Below are 24,855 nucleotides of genomic sequence, written 5' to 3'. Positions count from 1 at the left end.
CCGCCTCGCCGCCGCCCCGCCCCTCGCGCACGCGCAGGCGCACCGCCGGCCCCCCCCGCCCCCCCCGCGCCGCCTCGTCCAGCTCGGCCCGGCTCCCGCCCAGGCGGCGGCGACGCGACGCCCCGAGCGCCCGCCCCGCCGCCGCGGCCGGCAGGTAAGCGGGGCCGCCGGGCAGGGGACCGCACTCGGGCTGCGGGCGGGGGCCGACGCCGGCTGCGCCCCCGGGTCGCCCCGCCGCCGCACGTGTTCCGGCGGGTTGGGCCCCGGTCCTGGCCCAGCCCCGCCGGGGCCCTCTCTGTGCAGGCGCCCAGCGCCCCCACCGCCTCCCTTCCGGGTGCCCGCTCTGCGCCCCCGCGTCGAGCCCCGTCCCCCGGGGGCGGCCCCCTTCCCGCACTCAGCTTCCGTCCCCCCCTCCCTAAACGTGTCCTCACGGCCCCCCTGCGCCTCCCGGGGACCCCCGGCGCTCACCCGAGTGGCTACTCCCCAGGGCCCCCTCCCCCAGCGGCCAGGTGACAAGCCCTCAGCCCGGGGACTGGGACTTATTTCTGCAACCAGCTTGCGTCTCCCCTGCTCTCCGCTGCTGCAAAGAAAGACCCCAGACCCACCGACGGGTACCTGGACGTGGCGCGCGGACCCGTGACGCCCTCTTCTTCTGCAGAAACGCCCCCTCCCCCTGTTGCTCACCCTCAGCCTCTCCCCCGAGAACCCGGGCTCCCCGGCTGTGCGGAGAGACCCCGGCTCCTGCTGTAGAGCCTGGGATCCTTCCATTCTGGTGCGCCAGAGCCATGTTGACTGATGGCAGAGACGCTGCCTACTAGCCTTCTCGTGCCAGTTTCTACCTTCCCAGGTCCGTTTACCGGGGCCTTCAGACACTCTGGCAGGTGCCGTGCTAGACACTGCCTGCGAGGTTGGCCCGGCCCCGCGGGAGACACATAGGGAAGCTAGAATGCGAACAGGTTGCAGAACAGGTGGGGGGAGTCGTATCGTATTCCCCCACTCTTGGTCCGGCCACCTGTGAGTCGCCAAATTACCTCCCCTGTGGGCCGCTTCTCTGGGGTGGAATCCAGGAATCTGCGTTTCACAAGCAGGTCAGGAGAGCACTTAAGTTTGGGAGCCTCAGCCTTGGGTGGTCCGGCTCATCAGGGTAAGAGACCTGTGGGTGGTAAGAGGGGGCAGGCGACACCGTGCTCTGGAGGTGGGCTCTGAGCCGCCTTCCCTGCAAGCCTGATTGCCTTCACGTTCTCCGACTCTCCTTACGAGCTAGTCCCTAACCAACCTCCCAGGTGCTTCCACGGAGTCACCTGAGGGCTTATGGAAAATGCGAGGCTCTGGCCCCCTCTTAAATGAAAACCTGGGGCGTTGAGTCCAGAAATTGGATTCTTAGAGGCCCCCCTGATTTTTTGCATGGTAATGTTTTGCTAGCCCAAGGGATCCGTGGATGGGGCCAGAGCAGGGAGGGGTTGGGCACCTTTTCTGTAAGATTAGGTATTGTATCCTCCGGTCCTCACCAGAGGGCGGGCAGTTTGCTGGACTCACGCCCCACCTCCTGGTGGGTCTCGATTTTTATGTGAAAAGGAGCAGGTCGGGGCTCCTCGAGCTGCCGAGCTGCCTCCCCGTTTTCCCTAGAGGAAGCTTCTTAGCTTCTCCCTGCCGGTTCTCACTGCCCTCTCTTCCCCACGCCTCTTTTAACCCTTGCTGGTACCTTCTTCAGACGCTAGGTTTGGGAAAAGTCTTGGCAGCTCTCTTCCTTAGCTTCCCCCCTCCCCCACTTGTCCATCCCACCTAAAGGAAGGCAGCACTTGGATTAGCTGGCACAGCCAGGTTGCTCTAAATTTAATCACCAAGTAGCTAGCGTTTACTGAGCACCAGCTTGGTGCCAGCACTCGGTTCCTGAGCGCGTTTGTGGGACCTGCCCCTCCCCCACTCTGGTCCTTGGGCTTTGGGCGCAGCACCATCCATCCTTGGGTGTGAGCCCCAGGCCTTGCTACAGGTAACCGTTGGTGGCCGCATCTGTGCTCTGCTCAGCTGTGTTGCCTTGTAATTTCTCTGCCCTCCTCTGGGACGAAGACTTTGAGACGTGCTCTTTTTCGGTGGCTTCCATTTTGCCTTGGTGTGCCGAGTAGTCAGGCAAGCCTTCAGTTGTAAGTGCTAGAATTGACGACGACGACGACGACGCGTAAATGCTGAGATGGACGGCAGGGCAGGCTTGTCTGCGAGGATGTCTTGGTGGCTCCCCTCTTGAATAACATCTTCCCTGGTCTTGGAATCGCCAGGTGCGCTTCTGTGAGACACATGCAGGCTGGGGACGGGGTCTGTTCCCGTGATCGCCCGCCGTACGGCCCGGGTGGTTCCATTGTCACGCTGAAACCTAATTGAGCTGCAGCGTGGGCACTTCGGGCCTCTGCAGTCAGGCAGGGCTGGCTCTGGTTTACGCTTCCCGGCGGGGTCTTGCGGTCCCCTCACCAGGGACAGCGTGCCTTTTGCGCTGCGGGCATCCTGGAGGCAAGCTTCGAGTCTGCGCCCAGCACCCAGAGGCCCAGAAGCCCCCCCGGGGAGGCGAGGACCCCCGGGGGGGCTGCTCTTGTGTGTTTTCAAATACGGCACTTAACCCTGCTGAGGCGCTTGTGAGCATTTGGACGCGTTCCCAAATTTCTACACCCTGCAGCTCGGTCTCCTGTAATTTGGGTGGGTTTGTTTTTCAAACGTTTCGAGGGCTCTTTGAAAAAAATTGCATTTTGTTTGCCTGGACTGGGCCGCATTCCTACGGACCCGGGTAACAGTAGGGGGCACCCTTGAAGCTGGGGCCTTGGATTGCGATCACAAAAGGGGCTGGGGCAGGGCGTCCACCTCTGAGAAGCGTTTGTTAGCCTCTGAGAAGCGTTAGCGCAGAGCGAGGGCCAGCGCTGGCTTCCTCGTTTGGGACCGGCGTGTCTGCTACAGGGCTCGGCGAGATGGTCAAAAGGTTTTTATCCTTTTCTCTGGGAGTTACTTTTCACAATGTGCTTTGTTTATGGGCCTTAGTCTCCCCCTGTAGGTTTTGAGTAGCAGGCGGCTCTTCCTTCCCACTGTGAGTCTGCGCTTGGAGCCGTGAACTCCCCTGCTCGCGTCTCTCTGCCCGGTGGGCTTCAGAGCCATGGCAACGGAGGAGAAGAAGCCAGAGACGGAGGCGGCCAGAGCACAGCCCACCCCTTCCTCCTCGGCCACGCAGAGCAAGGCGCGTCCCTGAGGGCTCCCGGGGAAGTGCCAGGGGCGCACAGGCTGGAACGCGCCTTGGAGATGTTACTTCAAAGTCTGCTGTCCCCCCTCAGTTAGATCCTGGGGTTTTAGTCGCTGACCGTAGACCTAATCGAGTGCTTGTTTGCCGAGTCGAGGATCCCCAGACCTGTCCCCTGGGAAGGGGCTTTATCAATAACGTGGATCCTCGGTCCTGATCGTAAGATTCCGTTCAGGGCCCGCAGAGCCTCTTACTAAGCGCCCTGCCTGGCTCCACGGTCCTGACGCCAGGGCGGGTTCGCAGACCCCTCCTGTGGACACCAGGCAGCGCGCAGAAGCCTTTACGCAAGGCTGCAGCCTTGAGGTTTGCCTCGGGGGAGGCTGCACCTGCTGCGCCTCCGTGGCGCGGCCGTGGCAGGGGGCTTCAGGCCGCCTTGGGGTGGGTGAGGGGCGGCTGAGGGGACGTCGTGAGCTCAGGTTGAAACACGTTCAGTTTGAAAGGTGACTTCCAGAGAGTTCTAGCAGGCACTTGGAGTATGGACGTGGAGCTCAGAATAGGGGGTCACAGCGGTTAACTGTTTGATGACTAGGACTGTCTCTTCAACAGCCCACTCCTGTTAAACCAAACTATGCCCTGAAATTCACCCTGGCTGGCCACACGAAAGCCGTGTCCTCCGTGAAATTCAGCCCGAACGGCGAGTGGCTGGCGAGTTCGTGTACGTATCTATCAATCACCGGGGCCTCGGTGCTCGGGAGTCCGTCTGGGCCGAGACCAGAAGCCGGGGACGCCGCCCCTGGGGCATTGCAGCAAGCCGCGTGCCCCCGCCGTACCCGGAGCCCTTTGCCACCCTGAAGTGACAGGGGCCTGGGGGAGAGGGCAGGGCACGGGCAGCCGTGCCACAGCGCTGCCTGTCCCCGTGCACGGAGCACATGCGGGGCTCCTGAGGGGTTCATGCTGTTTCCCGGGGCTCTTGTGGGCAGCCCAGATTCTGTACTCGGGATGACTGGAGCAGCTCAGTTCCTTTGTCTTCCTTTCTTTCAGCCGCTGATAAGCTCATTAAAATTTGGGGAGCGTATGACGGAAAGTTTGAGAAAACCATATCTGGTCACAAGCTGGTAGGTGTGCACCCCGTATGCCGAGACTGACTTCCCGCTGGGGCAGGGCCAGCGGTCCCAGGGGTGGGGCCCGTCCCCGGCGCTCGGCAGGTTAAAGTGGAAGCTTCTTCCCCCCGAGTTTTTGATAGCTCTCTGCCTCTTGTTTTTTGAGCAGACACTCTTGCCCTTCCCAGGCGAGTCTCTGCCTGACTGCAAGAGAACACGCTTGTCCTGTGGGCCCCGTGTGGCCTTCCGTCCGTGTGGCCAGCGGTAGCTCGAGGGTTGGGATGCTGGGGTGATGCGCTTAGTTATCTTTAGGTGGATGTTCTGACTTTGGCTGGTTAACTGTATTTTGTCCGTCAAGGTGGTGACCCTGTGTTTTCCCTCCCCAGGGAATATCCGATGTGGCCTGGTCTTCAGATTCTAATCTCCTCGTTTCCGCCTCGGATGATAAAACCCTAAAGATATGGGACGTGAGCTCGGTAAGCCGCCCTCGGCCTCCCTCCCTGGGAAGCTGGTGTGTGTGGAGAAGGGCACGGTGCGGGAGCTGGAGTTGAGTCTGGGACCCAACCTGTCATGGTCAAGGGGGTGCCCCCCCCCCCCCTTGCAGGATGTGCCCTCGGGCTGCCTCTGCCTGGGTGTTGGTGGGCGTGGCCTGATGCTGACATTTGCGGAAATAAGCACCTGGAATGCCTTAGTCCGACAATGCTTGCTTTTAGGGAAAGTGTCTGAAAACCCTGAAGGGGCACAGTAACTACGTCTTTTGCTGCAACTTCAACCCCCAGTCCAACCTCATCGTCTCGGGCTCTGTAAGTGTGGCGCCTCCGGGTGGGGGCGGGGTGCGCCTGACTGTAGCCCGGGGCGCCGAGTGGAGCCTCGGGTCGTCAGTGCTGGGGGCCGAGGGGATGGTGGTGGCGGGGCTCGGGGTCCAGAGGACCTGCTCCCTGCCCGTGGAGCGGCTTCACCCTCTTCTTTGGCCTTCAGTTTGACGAAAGCGTGAGGATATGGGACGTGAAAACCGGAAAGTGCCTGAAGACTCTGCCTGCCCACTCGGACCCCGTCTCAGCTGTAAGTCCCACTGGGCTGTGGACCCCGCGCAGCAGGACCGGGGTGATGGCCAGAGAGTGGGCACTGGCGACCCCGAGAGAGGTCTCCCTGTCCTGGGTCCGTGGGACAGGCAGGCGAGGGGCCGGGTGAGGCGGCCCCGAACTGAACCCCAGACCGGCGGCCAGGCCCGAAGAGGGGCCGTGCGCCGGGAAGCGTGGCCGCGGAGAAGTGAGTGTTGAGTGGGGTTGGCTTCGGTGGGGCGGTGGTGGAGGAGGTGGGGCCCCGCGTGCGCTCTGGCTGTGCTTGTGTGTGCCGCGGGGCAGGGGGACGTGCAGAGTCAAAGGCACACCCGCTCCCAAACCACGGCACTTGAAAACGGCCACACGATTCCTTTCTTTGTCGGCAAAGAGCCGGGAGCTGCTTCTTGGCCAAGTTTGCCTTTTTCTGGAAAGGGGAAGGAATCGTGTAAACAGTGTGCTGCTTTTTACTGAGCAGATGGTCCTTTTCACTTTCTGAAATCGTGTAGGTGAGTGCTTTTAAAGCATTTTCCGCCTCGGAAGGGCTGTCTTGCCCAACTGAGACCACTCGCGGCGCCCGATACGTAGGAGACACACGGGTGCTGCCGGCGGTGGCCTCGAGGACGCCCGGCCGACGCCTGGGGCTCGGGGGTTCCGCCACGGACGCGTGGCCGGCCAGGCCCGAGCTCCGCCCGCTGCTGTGGACTCACGGTGCGGGGAGCGCGGCGGACTCTGAGACCGGCCCGGCCGCGACCGAGGGAAGGAACCGGGAGATGAGTTGTCGCGACGGCCGGCCCTGTCTGCGATTCGGTGGTGGCGGGGGCTGCGGGTGGGACCCAGAGCTCAGACCGCGGTGGGGTTTGTGAGGTTTTTCTTCCTACCAAAGTGAGGAGTGCTCATTTGAAAAGAGAAAGGCAAAGAACGGCAGCAACTAGAAAATCAGAGTCTCCGGAGCGCCCGCCCTGCGGGACCAACCGCTCGCGGCTTCTCTGCCCTCTGTGGCGTTTTGGCTTTTTAAATACATACCTTCCGACACGTTCCCTCAAGTAGCGGTGAGGATGCCCCGTGCCGCGGCTGTCCGTCCGCTTGGAAAGGTTCCTCGGGCGTCTGTGGCGTCCGTGCCGGGACCCTGGGACCCCGGGCACCGGGGCACCTTGTGGGCAGCGGGCGCTCCCCTCAGGCACTTGCGACTTGCACTTGACGAGGACTGCGGTGGGTGACGGTTCCTGCAGGGAGAACTTGAGACCCCGTGTGCAAGAGGCACAGCCTCACGCTGCAGGCACGGCCCTGTCTGCCAGCTCCCTGTCCCCGCACGCCCTCCCGCTCGGGTCTGGCCGCCGTGCCCTCTCGACTGGACGACGCCTGCGTCAGCTTCCTCTCTGGAGCGGCCCTGGGTTCTCCTTGCATTCAGCCTGTTTCCTGCCCCCCCCCCCACCCCCCGCTTCTGTATGAGCTCACCCGTCTGCCGGGGGTCCTCTCCGCAGAGAGCTCTGATGGACGGTCACCTCAGAGGAGCCGTGGCATCCCCGTTAGGTACTGACTTGTTGCCTCTCTCGCGTTTTCGTGGTGCTTACGTTTCGACGCGGGGATGTCCAGGGTGCCTGGATGCGGCTGGGAACGACGCAGAGCGCAAGGCTGGTGCCGCAGCTCTCGGGGACCCGTGTCAGCTCGTCCGTGTCCGGCCTGGCGGGTCTTGGTAGGATGTTCTGTGAATCCAAAGACAGGGACAAACGTGGTTAGATTGCTGTGAGTTTTAAAGTGAGGGGCTCGCGAGCAGGTGGTTACGGTCACGTAGAGCTCCTGGTAGGAGCAGAACGAAAACAGAACAGCCTCCCGGGTGTCTGGAGGCCTCACGGGGACGAGCGGGCCGGCGCAGAGGCCGCCGCCGCATGTGGCAGTCCTGCGGCGAGCCCAGATCAGGTCTCGCCGTGATGAACTACGCTCTCCGCCTTCGAAGATTTGGTGCGACCGAAGGGAACGGACGCGCTTGCTGGTGCCTTTCGGTACCGGGCGCGTGCTGAGGTGACACCTTAGGTACTTTGAGTTCAGTAAAACCAAGTTCATTTCACCTGTTACTTTCCCGCTGCAGCTGCCAGAGCGTCAAAGTGTCCGCATGGCGGCGGGGCTCCTCAGCGGAGGCCGAGGGTCGTCGGCAGCCGCTGAGCGTGTCAGCCTGGCTCCTGGGTCGGTAGTTTGTTTCCCAAGCTCTCAGGTGCTTCTGGGGCACGTGGGCTTGCCCCCAGGGGGTGTCCTGCAGAGTCTAGAGATTGTTCTGGTCGTCACAACTAGACGCCGAGCTCCTGGCGTCTTGTGAGTCAAGGGCAGAGTGTGGCCACCGGGGGCGGGCCCGGAGCAGGACAGTCCTGGCGGGCAGGGCGGTGGTGCCAGGTGGGGGCGCCACTCCGCATGGCATGGGGGAGGGGGGGGCACACGGCCCTTTGTGCGGCTCTGTTTTATGTAGAAAGCCTATCACAGGTAGCAGGAAGCGGGATCGCCTCAGAAAGGTGTGAACTCCTGACATTGTGAGTCCTTTAGTCCCACCAGGATTCAGCTGGAGGAAAGCAGGAAAAAAAGCACACATACCAAGCAGTCATTAGACAGGGACTTGTCAGGTTGCCGTTTCTTTCCGCGAAGTCGCTGCCCCGGGGTGGGCGGAGTTAGGCATTCAGGTGACACAAGGTGTGGGGTGCTGGAGGCCGGTCAGCTCCTAGGACCAGCAGATACGGGGTCACCGCTGTCCTGAGGCTCGGGCGTCCGGGCTTCCTGGTCCTTGCCGCGGGCAGCGGAGGGCGTTCCTGTGGTACCTACCCAGCGCGTGGGTTCTTCTCTCCGGCTTTTCTCTTTGACGTGAGGTCAGGGCCAGTGGTTTCCAGCTGGTCGCCCGGGTCAGGCCACCTCACGGCAGTGGTGGGCACGCCGGCTCGCACAGGCTGGGCCTCTGTCCGGGTCCGGGTCCGGGTCCGGGTCGCTCAGTCGTGCTTGTGTCTTTTCAAGGACACCTTTTGCAGTAAGTGGTTTAGCTACTCGACCCGTGTCTCCGGCGGGATTTCTTTCGAAGTTGGGTCGTCCGTGGTGAGACCGGGGCGCTGTTGCTGGACACACCAGGTGAAGTCACCTTGTCCGTGCAGCTCGTGTGTCCGTCAGTCTCCACAGGAAACCAGAATTCGAAGCGAACAGGGGTTCCGTTGTTTGCTCCGCGCTCGGCAAGATGCCCGCGCGCTCGTGCAGGGCGCTCGCGAGCGGAGCGCAGTCTGTGTTCGTTACTTGGGAGTAAATGTCCTTTTTCTGCACTCTGTTCTCAGGTTCATTTTAATCGGGATGGATCCTTGATCGTGTCAAGCAGCTACGATGGTCTCTGGTAAGTGCAAGGACTTCCCTCATTCACTCAGCAAACGTGTCTTTATGTATTTTTACATGTCTATTTTGAGAGAAAGAGAGCGAGCAGGGAGGGGCAGAGATGGGGGCAGAGAGAATCCCAAGCAGGCTCCGAGCTGTCAGCACAGAGCCTGACATGGGGCTCGAACTCACAAACCATGAGATCGTGACCTGACCCGAAACCAAGAGCTGGACGCTTAACCGACTGAGCCATCCAGGCCCCCCAGCAAACATTTATTTAAAGGTGCCGTCCTGGCCCCGGGGGGGACAGTAGCGAAAACAAGGCAAGCGGGTGTTTCCCGAGAAGAGCTTACGGCTGTCACGGGGCTGCGGCAGACGGACACACGGCAGCCCCTGCCTCCGGATGGACAGCAGGGCGCGGGGAGGGCTCCCGGTACAGGGAGGCCCGGGGACGCGCTTCTGCTCAGGACTCCTCTTTGTGGGCACAGAGCGTGCCCTTGACGAGTTCACGGGCGCGGGTGGCGTGCGGACCCTGGGAGGACCGGGCTCCCGTCCTGAGTGGGTGGAGCGGAGCGGAGATCCCGCCACAGAGGAGGTGAGGAGGTCGAGGGGACGTGGCCTCGCGGGCAGCGTTCGGTCCAGGCCGCATGAAGGACGCTCGTAGAGCTTGGGACCTGTAACCTGAGTGTTGAGGATTCTTCCAGAGGCGTGAGGGTGGAAGTCAGCGTTGTCCGTTCAACTCGGCAGACTCCGTGATGGGGGCACGGGGCTGGGGAGCGTCAGGCTGGGTCTGCAGGGACCGCGTCCTGGCTCGTCAGGCCCGGTCACCGGGAGGGGCGGGGAGGCAGCGGCCGCTGGTGGCACGATCGCTCAAGAGCCTCCCGATTGCAAGGCGGAGAGAGTGCGACCGGGAGTTGGTCTGTGTTCAGTACGAAGGAAACAAACGAGGAAACGGGGGGCACGTGAGTGATACGCGTAGAAGTGTCGCGGGAGAGCTGAAACGTGTGCTGCGGTCACCCGCGTGCAGGCCACCGGGCTCGCGGGAGAAAGCCTTTCGTCTCTCGTTCTCTCTTTTTTATAAAGTTGTGTACCTTCTATTTTCCTTTAACTTTATTTATTTAATTTAATTTAATTTTTTTTTAACGTTTATTTATTTTTGAGACAGAGAGAGAGAGAGAGCATGAACGGGGGAGGGTCAGAGAGAGAGGGAGACACAGAATCTGAAACAGGCTCCAGGCTCTGAGCCGTCAGCACAGAGCCCGACGCGGGGCTCAAACTCACGGACCGTGAGATCGTGATCTGAGCCGAAGTCGGACGCTTAACCGACTGAGCCACCCAGGCGCCCCTCCTTTAAGTTTATTTAGAGAGACAGAGTATAGGAGGGGCAGAGGGAGAAGAGAGGATCCTGGGCCTGGCTCTGTGCTGGCAACACAGAGCCAGCCCGGGGCTTGAACTCACAAACCGTGAGATCATGACCTGAGCCGATATGAAGAGTTGGACACTGACCGACTGAGGCGTCCAGGCGCCGCCACCCCCCCCCCCCCCCCCCCCGTTTCATCAGAACAGAATGGTAAGAGCAGGTTTGAAACTGGCGGGCGGACAGTGTCGGCAGGCGCAAAGTAGAGCGACGTCTGTGTCAGTGGGACGAAAGAACATCACCCGGGAAGAGAGAGGCGTGGAGTGAGCCAGGCGCCGCCGATGGGAGAGGCCTGTGCTCACGGTGCACGCGGGGCCTCTGGCCTCGGCGACCACCCGACGGGCCGCGTCGCTCTTTGGAAGAACGTGTGTGGCCTGGCGGGCGAGAGCGACGCCGCGGCTGTGTGTTTGCGAGCTCGGGACAGTCTCCGGGCCACCTGCAGACTGGCTCTGAGAGCTTCCCGAAGAAATTGGAAGAGGCTACGCCCACCCCCCGCACCCCCCCAAAAAAGGGAAGAAGAAATTTGTACACAGATGGTGAAAGGGGAAAAGCGGTGGAAAAAAGGAAGGCGTAGGCGTTAACCCCTAGAAGCTCCGGTGAGGAAACGGTGAATAAGTGGGGTGAAAACAGAACGCGGGGCGCAGGCGTGGCGGGTCCGGGGGACAGGAGGAGGAGACCACGCGTCCACCCTGAGCCGTGTGTTTGGGTAGCTCCCTCCGGGTTCCGAGTTGGCCCAGGAGGGCCTGCACGTGGTCTGGGGCCGGGGAGTCCCGCTCCGTCGGCCGACTTCCGAGGCCGTGAGCACGTTGGGACCACAGAGCAGGACGGGGGCCCCGATGTGATGTATGTGGTGGGTCCGGCCTGCCCCTGCTCTCCAGGCCGCATAGCTAGTCCAGAGAGAAACCCACGGAGGACGCTTCGTGGCGGAATATCGATGTCAGAATTCCAAAGAAACCGCAAGCTGAGTCCAGCAGCCCGTCGGAAGATAGTGATCCACAACCACGTGGGTTTATTGAACACTGAGAGGTCGTGGTAACGTGATCGGCGCCAGAGAAGTCCGTAATCTGCGTAACGTCTCCACAAAGTGGAGGCCACCTCCGTGGTTTGTTACTGCTGGAGGCCAGGCGGGCTCCTGCTAGGATCTGGCAACCGTCCCCGGGTACGACTCTAGCAAGGAGGCCTGTGTGGCACCCTGCTTACTGGAAACTCTACGATCTTTACGAGAAGTGGTAACGCGCTGAAACCGTCTCTAGGAAAATCAGCCGCAGAGCTGGCCCGTTCGCCTCTCACTCAGTGTTGGGGGTTCCTGGTTAGCGGCCGAGAAAGTAAAATCAGCCGTGGGAGAGCCGGATGGAGGCTCAGCTCTTTGTGGATGATCTACTTGTTTTCAAAATTTAAGGGCCACTGACCTGGCACTTGACTGGTACTGACTGTGGCCCTCACGGCTGCCTTGACCCGGGACCCCGCCACCCCCACTTGGCGGTTGGGGAGCAGAGTCAGACTGAACACTCGATGGTTGTCCCCCAGCGTAGGTGGGGAGGTGGCAGCTGGGACCCGCAGAGCCCAGCGCGGGGCGTCCCTCCCAGAGGAGGGACCTGATGGGACAAGCAGAGCGGGTCGCGGGAGCCAACTTGCCGCCACCCACTGCCCCCCGCCCCCCCCCCAGTTCCCGGCAGCCAGTGATGCGGGGTGCTGTCCCAGACAGGAGGGCACATCGGCAGGGGTGGGAAGGTGGGAGAGGACTTGGGAAAGTAACGTGTCCCCTGTGAGCCGGTGGCCTCACTGCTGGGCAGCCGTGCCCTGGAGGGGCAGGCGCTGATACACGGGCACCTGCCGCTGAAGGTGGGGTGCTGGCGTGGGCGGAAATAACATGCTTGCTAGAGCTGGCTCGTCCATTCTGGGGTAGCGGCTCTCTGCGCGCCCTTCTGAACTAGAGGGTGTCCAGAGAATCCCCTGCACTAGTCTTTTTCTGTGAGAACCGAGCCCTCTCCTGGGCGACTTGGGATGTTGGTGCCAGAAAATGGGTCAGGCTCCTGGCACCCTGTGCCGCGGCCTCTGCTCCCCGTGTCCCCCGTGTGCTGGCGACCCGGCTGCCGGTGGCAGAGCAGGTGCACACGCCTGTTCTGGGGCGCCCGTGGTGGCCCCCGGGTGAGGGACGATGGCGCAGAAGAGTTGAGCAAACTGAACCGCGACTCGGGGTGTCCGTCCCCAGACCTACGTTTGCTCAGGACCCAGGGCGCGTCGGGCTGCTTGTGCTGATGTGTTTGTACAGACTTGCTGCCGTTTCTGTGTTGCAGCCGGATCTGGGACACCGCCTCGGGCCAGTGCCTGAAGACCCTGATCGGTGAGTGCTGCTGGCGTCGCGTCCAGGCTGGGTGTCCCCCGAGTGGCGGTCGCCCGGCCAGCCGCGGAGGGCGCCTGCGCCGTCCTCCGTCCTCCGTCCTCCGTCTTGTGTGGTTTGCGGGAGGCCCTCTCTCTCCTCTGTCCTGGATCTGCTCCCTCTGGGAGTCCTGGGAGGAGGAGGGAGTCCTCCTCTGCGGATGGATTCCGGCTCCTGCCAGCTCCTTCTGGATGGCCTCTGGCCCCGCGAAGTCCCCTCTCCAGGCTGGGCCCCGTGCCGTGTCCTCTGAAGGCCCTCGGAGCCCCTTGGACCCTCCGCCTTCACTCGGCAGACCCCGCGTGGGGGTTTGTCCTCGATCGTTCCTTGAGCGCACGTGACTGAGCCCCAGTCCTGAAGTGCGCCCCGTCTGCTGGCGGCCGGGGGCGTAGCAGACTGGGAAGACAGGTGGTGCCAGCAGGCAGGGCGTATGTGTGGCTGGAGGGTGGGTGCTGGGCCCCTGCGGGGCCCCAGACCTCCGAAGGTGATGGGGAGGGCGTCCTGGGAGGGTTCTGAGGCGGTAGGTCGCCCGGGGTCAGCCCGGAGGCTCCCTGCAGCTCCAGGTTCAAGCGTGAGGTAGAGAGCCGGTGATACCGAGTTCTGTGCTGCAGGGGGACTTGGGGGGCCCCGGGGGAGGGGACTGGCCCACCGCCCACCCGGGGGGGTGCCGTGTCCTCGGCTTGGCACCCTTCCCTGGGCTGTCACGGGAACGCACGTGGCCTGATGACGCGTCAGCCCCGGCCAGCGTAGCACAGCACCCCGGGCTGGGCGGCGTAGCGGAAACTTCTCCCTGCGTCCCGGTGCTAGAATCCGAGATCTGGGCGCCAGCAGGCCTGGTTGTGTCCCGCGGCCTCTCCTCGACCTTCCTGCTGTGTCTTCACGGGGCCCTTCCTCCGTGTGCCTCCCTGGTGTCCGGTCCTCTTTTGTCGTACCGATGCGAGTCCGACTGGCTCAGGGTCCCCCGCACCAGCCTCCCTTTAGCTTCGTCCCCCCTCTGCAGGGCCCAGTCTGCACATAGGGCCCCATCGGCTGACCCGCAAGGGTCAGGACTTCAACGTGGGAATTTCGGGATGGGAACCGTTCTGCCGTTTCTTTCGGTTTACGAGGCCACCTTTGGGATACGACATCACGCTGAGTCCGCAGCATCTGTCCCCAGAGGCCTGGCGGGACGGCGCCACCGTTTGCACCTCTCAGGCTGCCTGGCACTTGCCCTGTCAAGTGTCCTTATGTTAACGTGACCCTCGGGGCGCTCCGCCCACAGGCAGGCGGGAAACGGAGGCCTGGACAGCCTAGTTGGCCAACCGGCAGCAGGCGGGTGCCAGCGCCGGGCCTTGAGCTCCGCAGCACCCACCGCGAGGGAGGGGGCGGCGCGTAGCCCTGTCCCACCCCGTTCCTGACACCGGGTCTCAGGAATTAGAGCTTTCCGGGTTAGAGAGCCTGGTACGACCACCCCTCGTCTGCATTATGGGGCCTGCCTTCCTGCTGTGGCCCCGGTGACCGAGGACGGCCCTGTGTGGCCTCACGCCTCCTCCCGTGCTTTTGCAGTGTTTGGGAGCTGTCGCAGGGAGCAGCGGCCCCCAGTGCCCGGGGGCCAGGTCCCTCGAGGTGGTAACGCTCGCACCACTCCCCCCGTTCGGGCACCAGGGTGCATGGCCCCAGTTCCGTCCCTCTCACCTGGGAGGGGGGACGCACGCCTCCCGACGTGAGGGTCACAGGGCCGTCACGCGGCCGCAAGTGCTGGCCTTGTCCTTGGCGGCCCCTGACGGCGGCTCTTAACACCCAGCTTCCCAGGCCGCCGGGCATGAGCTTTCAGACCTGAGTACAGAAGCAAGGACGTGGGTCTCCTGCCAGAAGGTGGTTTTTGGAGAATTGACAGGTCTTTTGCCCTGACTAGGCGACAGGAAACACCTGAGCTGATTCGCCCACGTCCTTTTTCCCTCAGTGGTGACACTTGCCCAGGTCAGCGGGGCCTTTACAGACCTTACTGCACGTAAGGACGTTGACCCTGGGTCTGCTTAGCAGCCCCGTGTTGGTGGAAGGCCGGGCATCCCTTTGTGGGATTTGCCACGGGCCCTTTGCTCTTCGAGCCCTGGTGGCAAAGGGGTAGTTGGGCCCCATCAGGGACCCGAGGAGAACCGGCCATTGTGACCGGCACGGGGACGGGTGACGGGAGTGTCCTGGATTCCTCGGGGACCCGTTCCGGGTGGTGGCGTGGGCACTGGTGGCCGTGTCCCCACTTGGATGGTCCTGTGTGGTGATGGGGGTGCCGTTCCCCTTTCCTCCTCGGGGCTCAGGCCCATCGCTCGCGCATCAGCCCGCGTCTGCGTTTTCCACGCAGATGACGACAACCCACCTGTGTCTTTTGTGAAGTTCTCTCCAAACGGCAAGTACATCCTGGCTGCAACCTTGGACAAGTAAGTGTTCCGACCTCCCCATGGGGTGGGCCCGGGATGCGTTTCCTGCCAGAACTACACTCGGAAAGATAGAAGATGTCTACATCTAGTAAAGGTCCTTGCGTTCTTCAACCCAGGGCCCCTTCTCTGCTGGCGGCTGGGTCTCCCGGCTGATCTGAAGAAGGGTTTGGGGTCCAAGTTCGTCCGGTGACTCTGGCTCTGCCCGTGAGCACTTGGGCGGCACCCCACAAACTCCGGAGCAGGTGTCGCCCCCTGTGGGCGGGCCGTCAGGCTCTGGCTGCTTGTGTGCCCTTGGGCAGCCCTCTGGGGGCCACGCCTCGTCCCCAGGAGGGCCCGCGGTCAGCACTTCTCATCAGCACCCTTGGGAAGAGTGAATTCCTGCCTGGGGAGGAGGGGATTTTTTGCAGCCATTGAAATCTGGTTCTGGATGTTTCTGGAACCAAAGTTCTCCACATCCCTCTTGTAGTGGGAACGAGCCACATACTGACCCCGGGAGCCCCTGGCAGCCTCTGTTTGGTGACAGAACCTTGTAGTTCTTTGAACCGTAAATGCGTGGGGCTCTTGCACTGTGAAGTCCTCAAACCACCGGCCGTGTGCCTGCTGTGCTGGGTGCCCGCACTTGCGGAGGGTGAGGGGCCCGGCCCCTGGCTTTGCCCTGCACATGAGGCCGTGGGGATGCCCGGTGCCAACAGACCTGGTCCCGCTCGGGGGGCCCCCGCGGGCATGCAGGTGACCGCCCCCCTCTCTGCCTTTCAGCACGCTGAAGCTCTGGGACTACAGCAAGGGGAAGGTGAGCGCCGGGGGCGGGTTCGCAGGGTCTGGGCTGTGGCTTTGGCCGGTGGCAGAGCCGAGCCGGGGTCTGAAGCGAGAGGGGCTCGGGGAAGCGACCTTCGTCGGGTTGGCCTGGGGCACGTTTCTCAGACTCGGGACTTAGCAGGTGGCGAGCCTGTAAGTTAAAGCTTCAGCCGCGTGGCTTTGCACCATGTCTCTGGAGTGCTTTTCAGAGCTAAGGTTCGTCGGCCGAGACGCCTGCGCTGCTCACGCGGGGATTGTCCCGAGTGCAGGGAGTTGTTGACTTGGTGAACGTAGTGGCTCTCTTACCTTCTTCTCAGTGCCTGAAGACCTACACCGGCCACAAGAATGAGAAATACTGCATTTTTGCAAATTTCTCTGTCACTGGTGGGAAGGTGAGTTTTCCCCCAGCGAAGGAGCTTCTCCCCCTCTCCAGCTGTCCTGAGAGGTGACCCTGTCACAGCTTGGCTCACGTGGCCACAGACGCTCTCCTGCGCCCACGGAGCAAAGCAGGTGCCTCCGTGACAGACGGCTTTGCTCGTCTGCTCCCGGGTCTCGCGGAGGCAGAGCGTCCCCAGGGCGACGGTTCCCGTACGCGCTTTGCTGCTCGGGGCCTGGCTCCGGTGCCGGGTCCCAACTGGCCGCGCTGCCTCCCGCCCAGCCCGGGCCCCGCTCGCGCTCGCCAGGCGGCGTGTGACTGGAGCGGAGGGGGGTGGCGTTGGGCGGAGATGGGTGTGACCCGGAGGGGTGGTGATTTGAGAAAATGCTTTAGGTCTCAGGAAGCTCCGACGGCCCAGCGTGGCCTCGAGGTCGTGTGCGGGCGGGGGCGGAGCGCGTGTGGACGTCGGGGCGAAGTGGGTTCCACGCGAGCCGGCTCTGACCTGGGTCTTTCTCACCCGTCTTCGGCTCTAGTGGATCGTGTCTGGTTCCGAGGACAACCTGGTGTACATTTGGAACCTGCAGACCAAGGAGATCGTACAGAAACTACAGGGCCACACAGGTGAGCTCGAGGATGTGTGCAGCCACGTGCCCGCGTGTGCGCCGGGACGGCTTCCGGGACACCAGAGTGTGGTGCTGTGCCGCCTGCTGCTCTGGTGTTGCCTCGCCCTCTGGTGGCCTGGGCGACGCCACTGGTCCGTGAGCGGTCGGCAGGGGGCTTTGTCCCAGCTTCCATCCGGCCAAGGCCAGGCTCAACTCGAACCTCTCTTCGTGGCCGTCTTCCTGGCGCCTGTCCTCAAAGTCCGTGCGGGCTCCGTGGCTTCCGGTGTGGACGTGGCCCGTGCTTTTGTCCCGCGTCAAGACTAGCGCAGGCCAAGGGACATCTGCTGTGGTCTAGAGGCTCCGGTTCCTCCCGGTGCCGACCCGCTGTCTCCCTGCGGGCCTGCTCCGCACGCCTCTCGGCTGTGAGGGGCCACCTGTGCTGGTCGCCCTGCCCTCCGAGGGAGGGTGATTGTCAAATCCTTTGAAAATTTGGCACAAGTGCTCTATTCTGGTCCCTTGAAGTCACCTCCACCCACTGGGGACACAGCTCAGACCTGAAGTCCAGCTACGACTTTGCGTGCTCTGCCCTCGCGGCCAGCTCCTCGGGAGCAGCCCCGTGCCTCGGTCGTTCCTGGCTCCTGGTGTGGCCAGGACACTCAGGCCCCTTTGAAGCTACACGGGAAGAGGGAAGGTTCTGGAATTAGCCCAGGTGCCAGCACACAGAGGTGGGGGGCTTCCTGGTGGAGGTGGAGTGTGCCGTGCTCAGCAGTGGTGGGGGGCGCTGGGAGCGGCCACGTCCACGCAGCGAGGCAGGTGCTCCTGTGTCCCCTCTGGGGACCGCTGCCGTGGGCCAGGCTGCTCGGAGCCCTCCCCGATGGCCCGCTAGCACGTGGTGCCGCCTCTCCACTGTCCCACCCGGCCATCATGCTCCCTCGAGGCGTCCCCGGCGGGGGCAGCACAGTCAGCGGCTGGGACCCCGGGGGCGGTGGGGGCGCGACCCTGGGTGGCAGAGCGGGTCTCGGCACCAGGGGGCACAGGGCAGCGGCGGTCTGTCTTTCAGACGTCGTCATCTCCACGGCCTGCCACCCGACGGAGAACATCATCGCCTCGGCCGCGCTGGAGAACGACAAGACCATTAAGCTCTGGAAGAGCGACTGCTAGGCGCCGCGGGGGCTGGCGGGAAGGCGGCCGGTCGGCGAGCAGCGCGGTGTCTGGAGGGGGCCCCTCCGTCCGGGCCTGGGGGTCGGGAGGGGCCTGGATGGAGCCACCGCTGAGGACGATGTGGCGGAGGGGGTGTCTACCACCAGAAGGTTCTACAGGTTGCTGGTGACATTTCTTGCCGATCCCTCTCACGCTGTCTGGGGGTTTCTGGTCTGTATTGTGTTCAAACAGAGTCAACACAAATTTTTAATTTTTTATTACAGAAGGGTGAAGTTCAATTTATCATGAGTTGTGTTTTTTTCCAGTAAATGTTCTGTACCTTCTCTGGTATCTTATTACCCAGTGCAAGTGCGGCGAGCAGCCGTCCCCGCGGCCCCCTTGTCTGTTCAGTAGATGCTCTAGCGACACGGTCCGCGGTCACCGGTTCCTGCTGTAGTCGTGCCCAGTGTGTGCGGTCTTTCCGGAAAACACAGAACACTGTAAGATTCTTTCCGTGTAAAACCCTTTGTGTGTGGGAGTTTGTGGTTCCCGTGCGGACAGCGTGGCGTTGTTCTGGTACCATCCCTGTGTCCCCCCGCGTGCCCCCCGCGCGCCCCCACGAGCTGTAATAAAAGGTAGGAGTCTGCACAGCCGTGGCGACGGAGTTCTCACGCGAAGCCTGTCGGCGCTTGGCCTTTTCACGAAAAGTCTCCCCGATGGCAGGAAGTGGAGGGTTCCCGCGCCCTCCCCGCCCGGGAAGCCCGGCGCCACGGAGGAGGGCTCCCCTCCCCGTGTGGGCCGGGGATGTATGAGGGGTTCCGGGGGCAAACCCGGGAATTCCGTTTAGCTGGAAGGGAGCTGGTGTCCCTGAAGTGTCCCGTCGAACGTCGCAGGCGGCCGTGTGCGTGAAGGCTCGGCCGTAGGAGGCCCCGAGGCCAGGCCGCGGGTGCAGGCTCGGCTCAGGCTGGGCTTCGTCTCCCCACTGCCGACCTCGGGACCCGAGGGCTTCGTGGGGTTCCCGGGGCTGGCACGACACGGGGAGCCGGGTGCCGCCCACCTCCGCGGCCCGAGTGCGGGGGCGGGAGCCTCTGGTGGCACGGCTTCCTGAAGGGGTATGGGGGGAGAGCGGGGTGAGGGGGCGGTGCTGGGATTGCCAGGCTCGGGGACCCCTGTGTGCAGCGGCCCCCCCACCCCCACCCTGCCCTGCCTTTCCTGGGGCCCCGGGTCCTGGGCTGGGGAAACGGGGCTGCTCTCGACAGGCTTCCCGCCCCCCCCTCCCCCCCAGTGGCCGTGGTTGCTCAGACGGGGGTGGCGATTCTAACAAAGGGCATCTGGAAACGGACTCCCTTGTGTCTCCACGTCCTCTCCCCGGAGGCGGACGGCGGGCGGGCTGTCTGTGCAGAGGTGAACTGCAGTAGAATGCGGTCAGCACCCGGGGCCGGGGAAACCCACTTGGCAGCGTATTTTGGTAGGAAAGGCGGAGGCCGAGTGGGTCGGCAACGTTCCTGAGACCTTGGGACTGTCTCGTGGGTTCTGGTGTGACAGCTCAGCTCGGCCCTCGGAGCAGAGGGGTGTGGACGCGGAGCGCTGTGCCCTTGGATATAGTTTATTTTTTCTACGTTTGAATTCTCTGTTGTAGATTTGTGTAAAGATACATCTCTCTTTTAAAAATAAAGATTTTCATGTCTTGTAACTTTGTCCCAGAAGACTTTTTTTTACCTTTTTACCATGCAGCTGTGTGGGGGTGGGGCGGGGGCGGGCGGGTGACACGGCCCTTCTGCTGCTCAGGCCAGCGTGCCCTGCAGGAAAGCTCGTAGCTGTTAAAAATTACCTTTTCTTACTGTGAAAGTTAACCGTTTGTGGGGGCGCCTGGGTGGCTCAGTCGGTGAAGCGTCCGACTTCGGCTCAGGTCATGATCTCGCGGTCCGTGAGTTCGAGCCCCGCATCGGGCTCTGTGCTGACAGCTTAGAGCCTGGCGCCTGCTTCCGATTCTGTGTCTCCCTCTCTCTCTCTGCTCCTCCCCCGCTCATGCTCTCTCTCTCTCGTGCGCGCGCGTGCTCTCCTTCAAAAATAAATAAAAACATTAAAAAAAAAGTTTAAAAAAAAGAAAGTTAACCATTCGTGCTCGTTACGGACAGTGTAAAACAAATAGGAGAAGAAAATAAACCACCCGGATTGCTGCTCCCACTAACGCTTTGGGGGATTATCTTCTGGTATGTTCGTTAAAGGTAAGACTTTGTTGGGGATCATTTCAGGCATGTGTAAACGTAGAGGACGTCTTCCTGGCTTTATCTTTTCAACTTTCTTTTTTTTAAGCAAGCTCTACACCCAACATGGGGCTTGAACTCACGACCCCAAGATCAAGCGTCAAATCCTCCTCCAGCTGCGCCAGCCCCGGGGCCGTTCAACTCCAGCTTTTGAAACCTCTCGTTTCCCGTGTCCCTCCCGAGTGGTTTTATTAATCCCGGACATTTGGTGACTTAGGCAGTGCATACAGTGTCTGTAAAAGGTAATTCTCCAGAAGCTTTGGCTCAGAACCCCTTTCACACGTAAAAGAGGGTGCGTGCGTGAGCACGGGAGGGGCAGAGAGGAAGAGAGAACTCTAAGCCGACGCTGTGCTGCCAGCACAGAGCCCGACGCGGAGCTCGAGCCCGTGAACTGAGATCACGACCTGAGCTGAAACCGAGAGCTGGATGCTTCACGGAGCCGCCCAGGCGCCCCTCAGATGCGGATTCTTAAGTATCGGGTGTCCAGCTTTCCACGCTTGTCTTAAAAGCTCAGCGCGTACGTACACACGTGTGTGCACGTTCACGTGTATCTAGGCGCACCCGAACATGCGCACACATGCACTTCATGTGTACAGGTGTGCACACACGTGTTCACACGCGTGCCGCACACGCACATGCTCACGCGCATGCAGATTCGTGTGTACAGGTTCGCGTGCACGTGGCACGCACGTGTTCACACACTTGTGTGCGTGTCCATGTATGCGGACACGTGCTCCACGGCTGGCTGGTGCGAACCAGGGCCCCAGCAAGACCCCGCCTGCCCTGGTTGGTTGAAGTCTGCTGCTTGCTCGTCACCTCGGACCTGGAAACAGTCATGTGTCCTATGGGCTCCCGGGTCCGCGTTTGCAGCTTCTGACTCTGGTGCTCTGAGAGCGGAGGCTGACCGTTTCCCCCCACTGTTGATAGGTAATGCGAGCTGGATGGTGCTGTTTGCATCTTTAAAAAATATTTATTTCGGAGGGAGGGAGGGAGGGAGAGAGAGAGAGAATGCGCGCGCCCATGAGCGGGGGAGGGGCAGAGAGAGAGGGAACCCAAAGCAAAATCCAAAGCAGAACTGAATCCGAAGCAGGCTCCAGGCTCTGAGCTGTCAGCACAGAGACCGATGCGGGCCTCCAATCCATGAACCGTGAGAGCATGAGCCGAAGTCAGACGCTTAACCGACGGAGCCCCCCAGGCGCCCCTCTTTGCAGTGTTAGCAGTGGAATTGTGGGCCGGGTTGGTTTTATTTAAGTCGATAAACACGTTCCTGGGTCGTTAAGCGAGCCCTGCACCGTGGAGCTTACAGAGCACGTTGTGCCCTGGACATGAAGGGGGAACGCCCTCTCTACGCTTCAGGTGGCCTTTCTGGGGATTTCCGTCCCTGGGAATCTAAGGTATCCCAAAGCGTGTGCACGACGTCGCGGTACGTCCTGCGATGCCTTCGCCCCGCACGTGCGTGACTGCGGGTGGGGGGCTCAGGAAGGGCTCGCGGCGGCCCGGGACCGGATTCTGCAGAGGGAAGGCAGGCACCGTCGCCGAAGGGCCGGCCCGTGGTGCTGTCCACTGCCGCGTCACGGCCCACGCAAGGGAGAGAGGTACAGCCGGGGGCTGCCGAGGCCCCAGGAGGAGACCCCAAGCCTCACACCCAGCCCGACCGGTGGTGGGGACAGAAACAGCTCGACTCCTACAAATGAAATGCACACTTGCCAAAGGATTTGCTTCCCTCGGCGAGGAAAGCGGTGGGACGTCACGGGCGGTGCAGAGAGCTGGGCACACCTGCCCAGGAGCCAGGATGCCGAGATCAGTGTGCGGGGGGATTCAAGACTGGCAAACGGGGTAACGGCCCTCGGGGCAGGTGCGGCTCTCTGTGGACCAGAGGCGCGCCGTCGCCGAAGCTTCGAGGCGGCCTAAGTCAGCGTCACACCCCTTGTCCTGATAACGCGGCGCTCCGCCGGCAGGTTGACGGGCAGGGGCTCAGGACGGCCTTGGGCGGGGGGACTGGGCGACACCGACCCGCGGACGGTGGCGGGGGTGCCGCAGGGAGCACAGTACACGCTATTGGGGAGCAGGTCCTGCGGCCCTGGCACCGTGCGGAGGAGGCCCCGCCCCAGGTCCCCCCAAAAAACGTTGGTTAGATGCCACGAAGTAGGTGGCAATGCCTTAACCGTATGCGTGTTGTCAGGCCCGAGGGCCTCTTCCATCCTTGTCAAGGGGAGTGCTAACCTTCTCTCCTTTCATACAACACAGCTCTGCCCCCGTCCGCGCGACATTTAAAGGCCTCTGCCTTGGCCACCTTTCGCTCAGGGCGACTCGGCGCGGCGCGCCCCGTGCAGACACTCCGGCGGAGGCGCCTGCCCTCATCGCGGAGCCACCCGTGTTCACACCTTGCGGCTCAAATCCCCACAGGCGCTGCCGCGCGTGGAAAAACTTGCCTCCCCTTCCCTAATATATTCATGAAACCAGCCAATCAGAGGCTGGGAGGGACGCGCGGAAGTCCCGAGCGTCCTTCAGAAAACCAGATTCCCCCGGAAACAAAACAGGGCCGGCGCTCACTTCCTAAGCGACACGCCCCGCGGACTGTGGGCCAGAGACTCGGCACTTCCTGCGGAAATGGCAGTGGTTTGAAGCGAATCAGAGGACGAGGAACGAAGATCCGCTCCACGGACTTCCGGACACGGCCCTGCGCTTGGAACTGTGGGTGTTGGGAGGGCGGGGCGCTCGGGGCGCGGTCCGCGCATGCCCGGAGTCGGTTCTGCGCGACTTCGCGCATGCTCCGTGAGCGCTGCGCGCAATTCGTGGGTCTCAGGTTCGAGCCCCGGAGCGGGCTGCTGCGCGCTAGGGGCTTGGAGATTTAAAGCCGACGCTCCCCTCCTGTCTCTCCCGAAGGGCCCTAGCCCCGGGCGCGCGTGCCGTGGAAGGGCGTGTGTGCGTACGCGTGCACGTGTGCAGCAAGCACGTGTGAGAGGCGGTGTGCGCTGTGTACACGTGTGTGCGGTGGATGGACTCGTGCGTGCGCGGAACGTGTGGGTGCACGTGTGGCACGGTGTACACGCGTGTGCGCGTGCACCGGTGTGCATAACGTGTGCTCACCATGCACGTGATCCTGCGCTCCCACACGCATGGACACCCGCGTGCACGTGCGGGTGTCAGCGCATATGTATGTGTCACAGGAAGGAACACAGACCTGCAGGGGCCACTCTGGGTGGCTGTGAACAGCTGTATGGCGTTTCTCTGTGCTCATTTGGATACCCGTTTCTCAAACTGCGTTAGAAAACTTGAAATTAGAAAACGTCTAATGGTGGGGCGCCTGGGTGGCTCAGTCGGTTAAGCGTCTGACTTCGCCTCAGGTCATGATCTCACGGTTCATGAGTTCAGCCCAGAGCCCACTTTGGGTCTGCTTTCAGCCCAGAGCCCACTTTGGGTCCTGTGTCCCCCTCACTCTCAGTCCCACCGCAGCTCGCATTCTCAATCTCAAAAATACACAAAACATTAAAAAAAAAAAAAAAAAAAAAAAGAGTTTCTGAATTAAAAAAAAAGAAAATGTCCTATTGTTAATTAGAAACAAACAAAACTTAGTTTGTTGGTTAAGGCAGTTCTTAAGTTTCTTCTATGCCCTCATCGCTGGAAACCTGCTGTGAAGGGGTGGAGGGTCGGTCCATGAAGGGAGGAGGGGGCTGCTGGGGCAGACCCTGCCTGCCGGCGCCCTGCACTCCGATGAGAAGTTGGGGTGAATCCTTACAGGTGGAGAGCCAGCTGAGGGTGGGAGGGAGGACTCTGCCCACGTCTGCAGAGCTGAGGGTGGGAGGGAGGACTCTGCCCACGTCTGCAGAGCGCCTACCGGACAGAAGAGCCGGGCGTGACTAGGGCACGGGCACTGAGCAAGGAGGGGCCCTGGTCAGGGCGAGCCGTGTGGCCTGGGCACAGCTCCCCAGCTTGCAGAGGAACAGGCTGTCCGCATCCCTCTTTTACAGCGGAACCTGCAGAGGACAAAGCGGTTGGGTCGTTTGGACTGGCTTTGCGGTAGGGAGTCTGTTCGGTCTCATCTGCTGGTGCCCGGCTCTCGTGCTCCACGGCCGGCTGCCGGGACCGCAGGTCTGGGCACACGGGGGGCTCCGTCAGGGGCAGCCGGGCCCCAGTCATGCCTGCTGCCCATGTCCAGGCCCCGTGGGCCCGCCTCTGTCCCTGGGGCTCTCAAGCTCCTGATCCCCCCGGGCTAGGAACTGAGCCGCAGCTGGCCCCGCAGGAGCCCCGGGCCAGGCCTCGCGAGGTTTAGGGTGAATCGGAACCACCTGGGGTCACCCCCCCGGAGTCTGAATCTGAGGAATCTGCATTCACAAAGCACATCAGCTCCCCCATCGTAGCAGCTGTCTGCTCTGGGTACAGGATGGGAGGCTCCGTGTCTCCCGGGGGACAGAGCCGTAGTGACAGGTGTGGGAAGGGTCTGTAGGATCGGGTCTTCACGAGGTTGGGGGCACCAGGCGGGAAGGACCCAGGAGGCAGCAGCTCCCTCTCGGGACCTGGGGCCGTTGGCTGCATTTACTGAGGCTGCTTCTCCGGGCGTTGGCTGCCAGGGCCTCCAGGACCCGAGGCCACACGGTGCCTCCTGTCCCTTTCACCGTTGAACCGGAGGGCACCCCATGGTGTATGTTGAATAAGTGCGTGATCAGCATCGGTGTCGCTGCTGCGAGGCCCGTGCCTTCTGCTGTGGTCCTGGCGTGTTCCCGCCTCAGCAGCGAGACCCTGGCAGGGAAAGCCCTCC

The 24,855-nt window shown here is 62.3% G+C and overlaps 1 protein-coding gene and 1 non-coding gene across 3 annotated transcripts; one reads left to right on the top strand and one right to left on the bottom strand.

Moving 5' to 3' along the window:
* The first annotated feature begins 54 nt into the window (after positions 1-54).
* On the top strand, positions 55-19,522 carry WDR5 (WD repeat domain 5). Of its 2 annotated transcripts, none has more exons than XM_053908509.1 (14): positions 55-154; positions 3,022-3,214; positions 3,821-3,929; positions 4,256-4,329; positions 4,701-4,790; positions 5,028-5,117; positions 5,293-5,376; positions 8,675-8,730; positions 12,423-12,469; positions 14,841-14,916; positions 15,673-15,706; positions 16,029-16,103; positions 16,621-16,708; positions 17,750-19,522. In XM_053908509.1, exons 2-14 carry the CDS (start codon positions 3,134-3,136, stop codon positions 17,848-17,850), a joined length of 1,005 nt encoding a protein of 334 aa, XP_053764484.1. In that variant the 5' UTR covers positions 55-154; positions 3,022-3,133; the 3' UTR covers positions 17,851-19,522. The 2 variants fall into 2 exon arrangements, with proteins under 2 accessions (XP_053764484.1, XP_019290487.1); XM_019434942.2 differs by lacking the exon at positions 55-154 and adding an exon at positions 506-847.
* A 2,693-nt stretch (positions 19,523-22,215) lies between these two features.
* LOC128778740 (U6atac minor spliceosomal RNA) lies at positions 22,216-22,341 on the bottom strand. Its single transcript, XR_008424465.1, has one exon. It is a non-coding gene; the product is annotated as a U6atac minor spliceosomal RNA (small nuclear RNA).
* Between the last annotated feature and the right edge of the window lie 2,514 nt (positions 22,342-24,855).

The sequence above is a fragment of the Panthera pardus genome, unplaced genomic scaffold (genome assembly GCF_024362965.1).
Source record: "Panthera pardus isolate Hobbes unplaced genomic scaffold, ASM2436296v1 HiC_scaffold_20, whole genome shotgun sequence".
Classification (NCBI taxonomy): Eukaryota; Metazoa; Chordata; class Mammalia; order Carnivora; family Felidae; genus Panthera; species Panthera pardus.
This window is presented reverse-complemented; position numbering and strand designations above follow the sequence as displayed.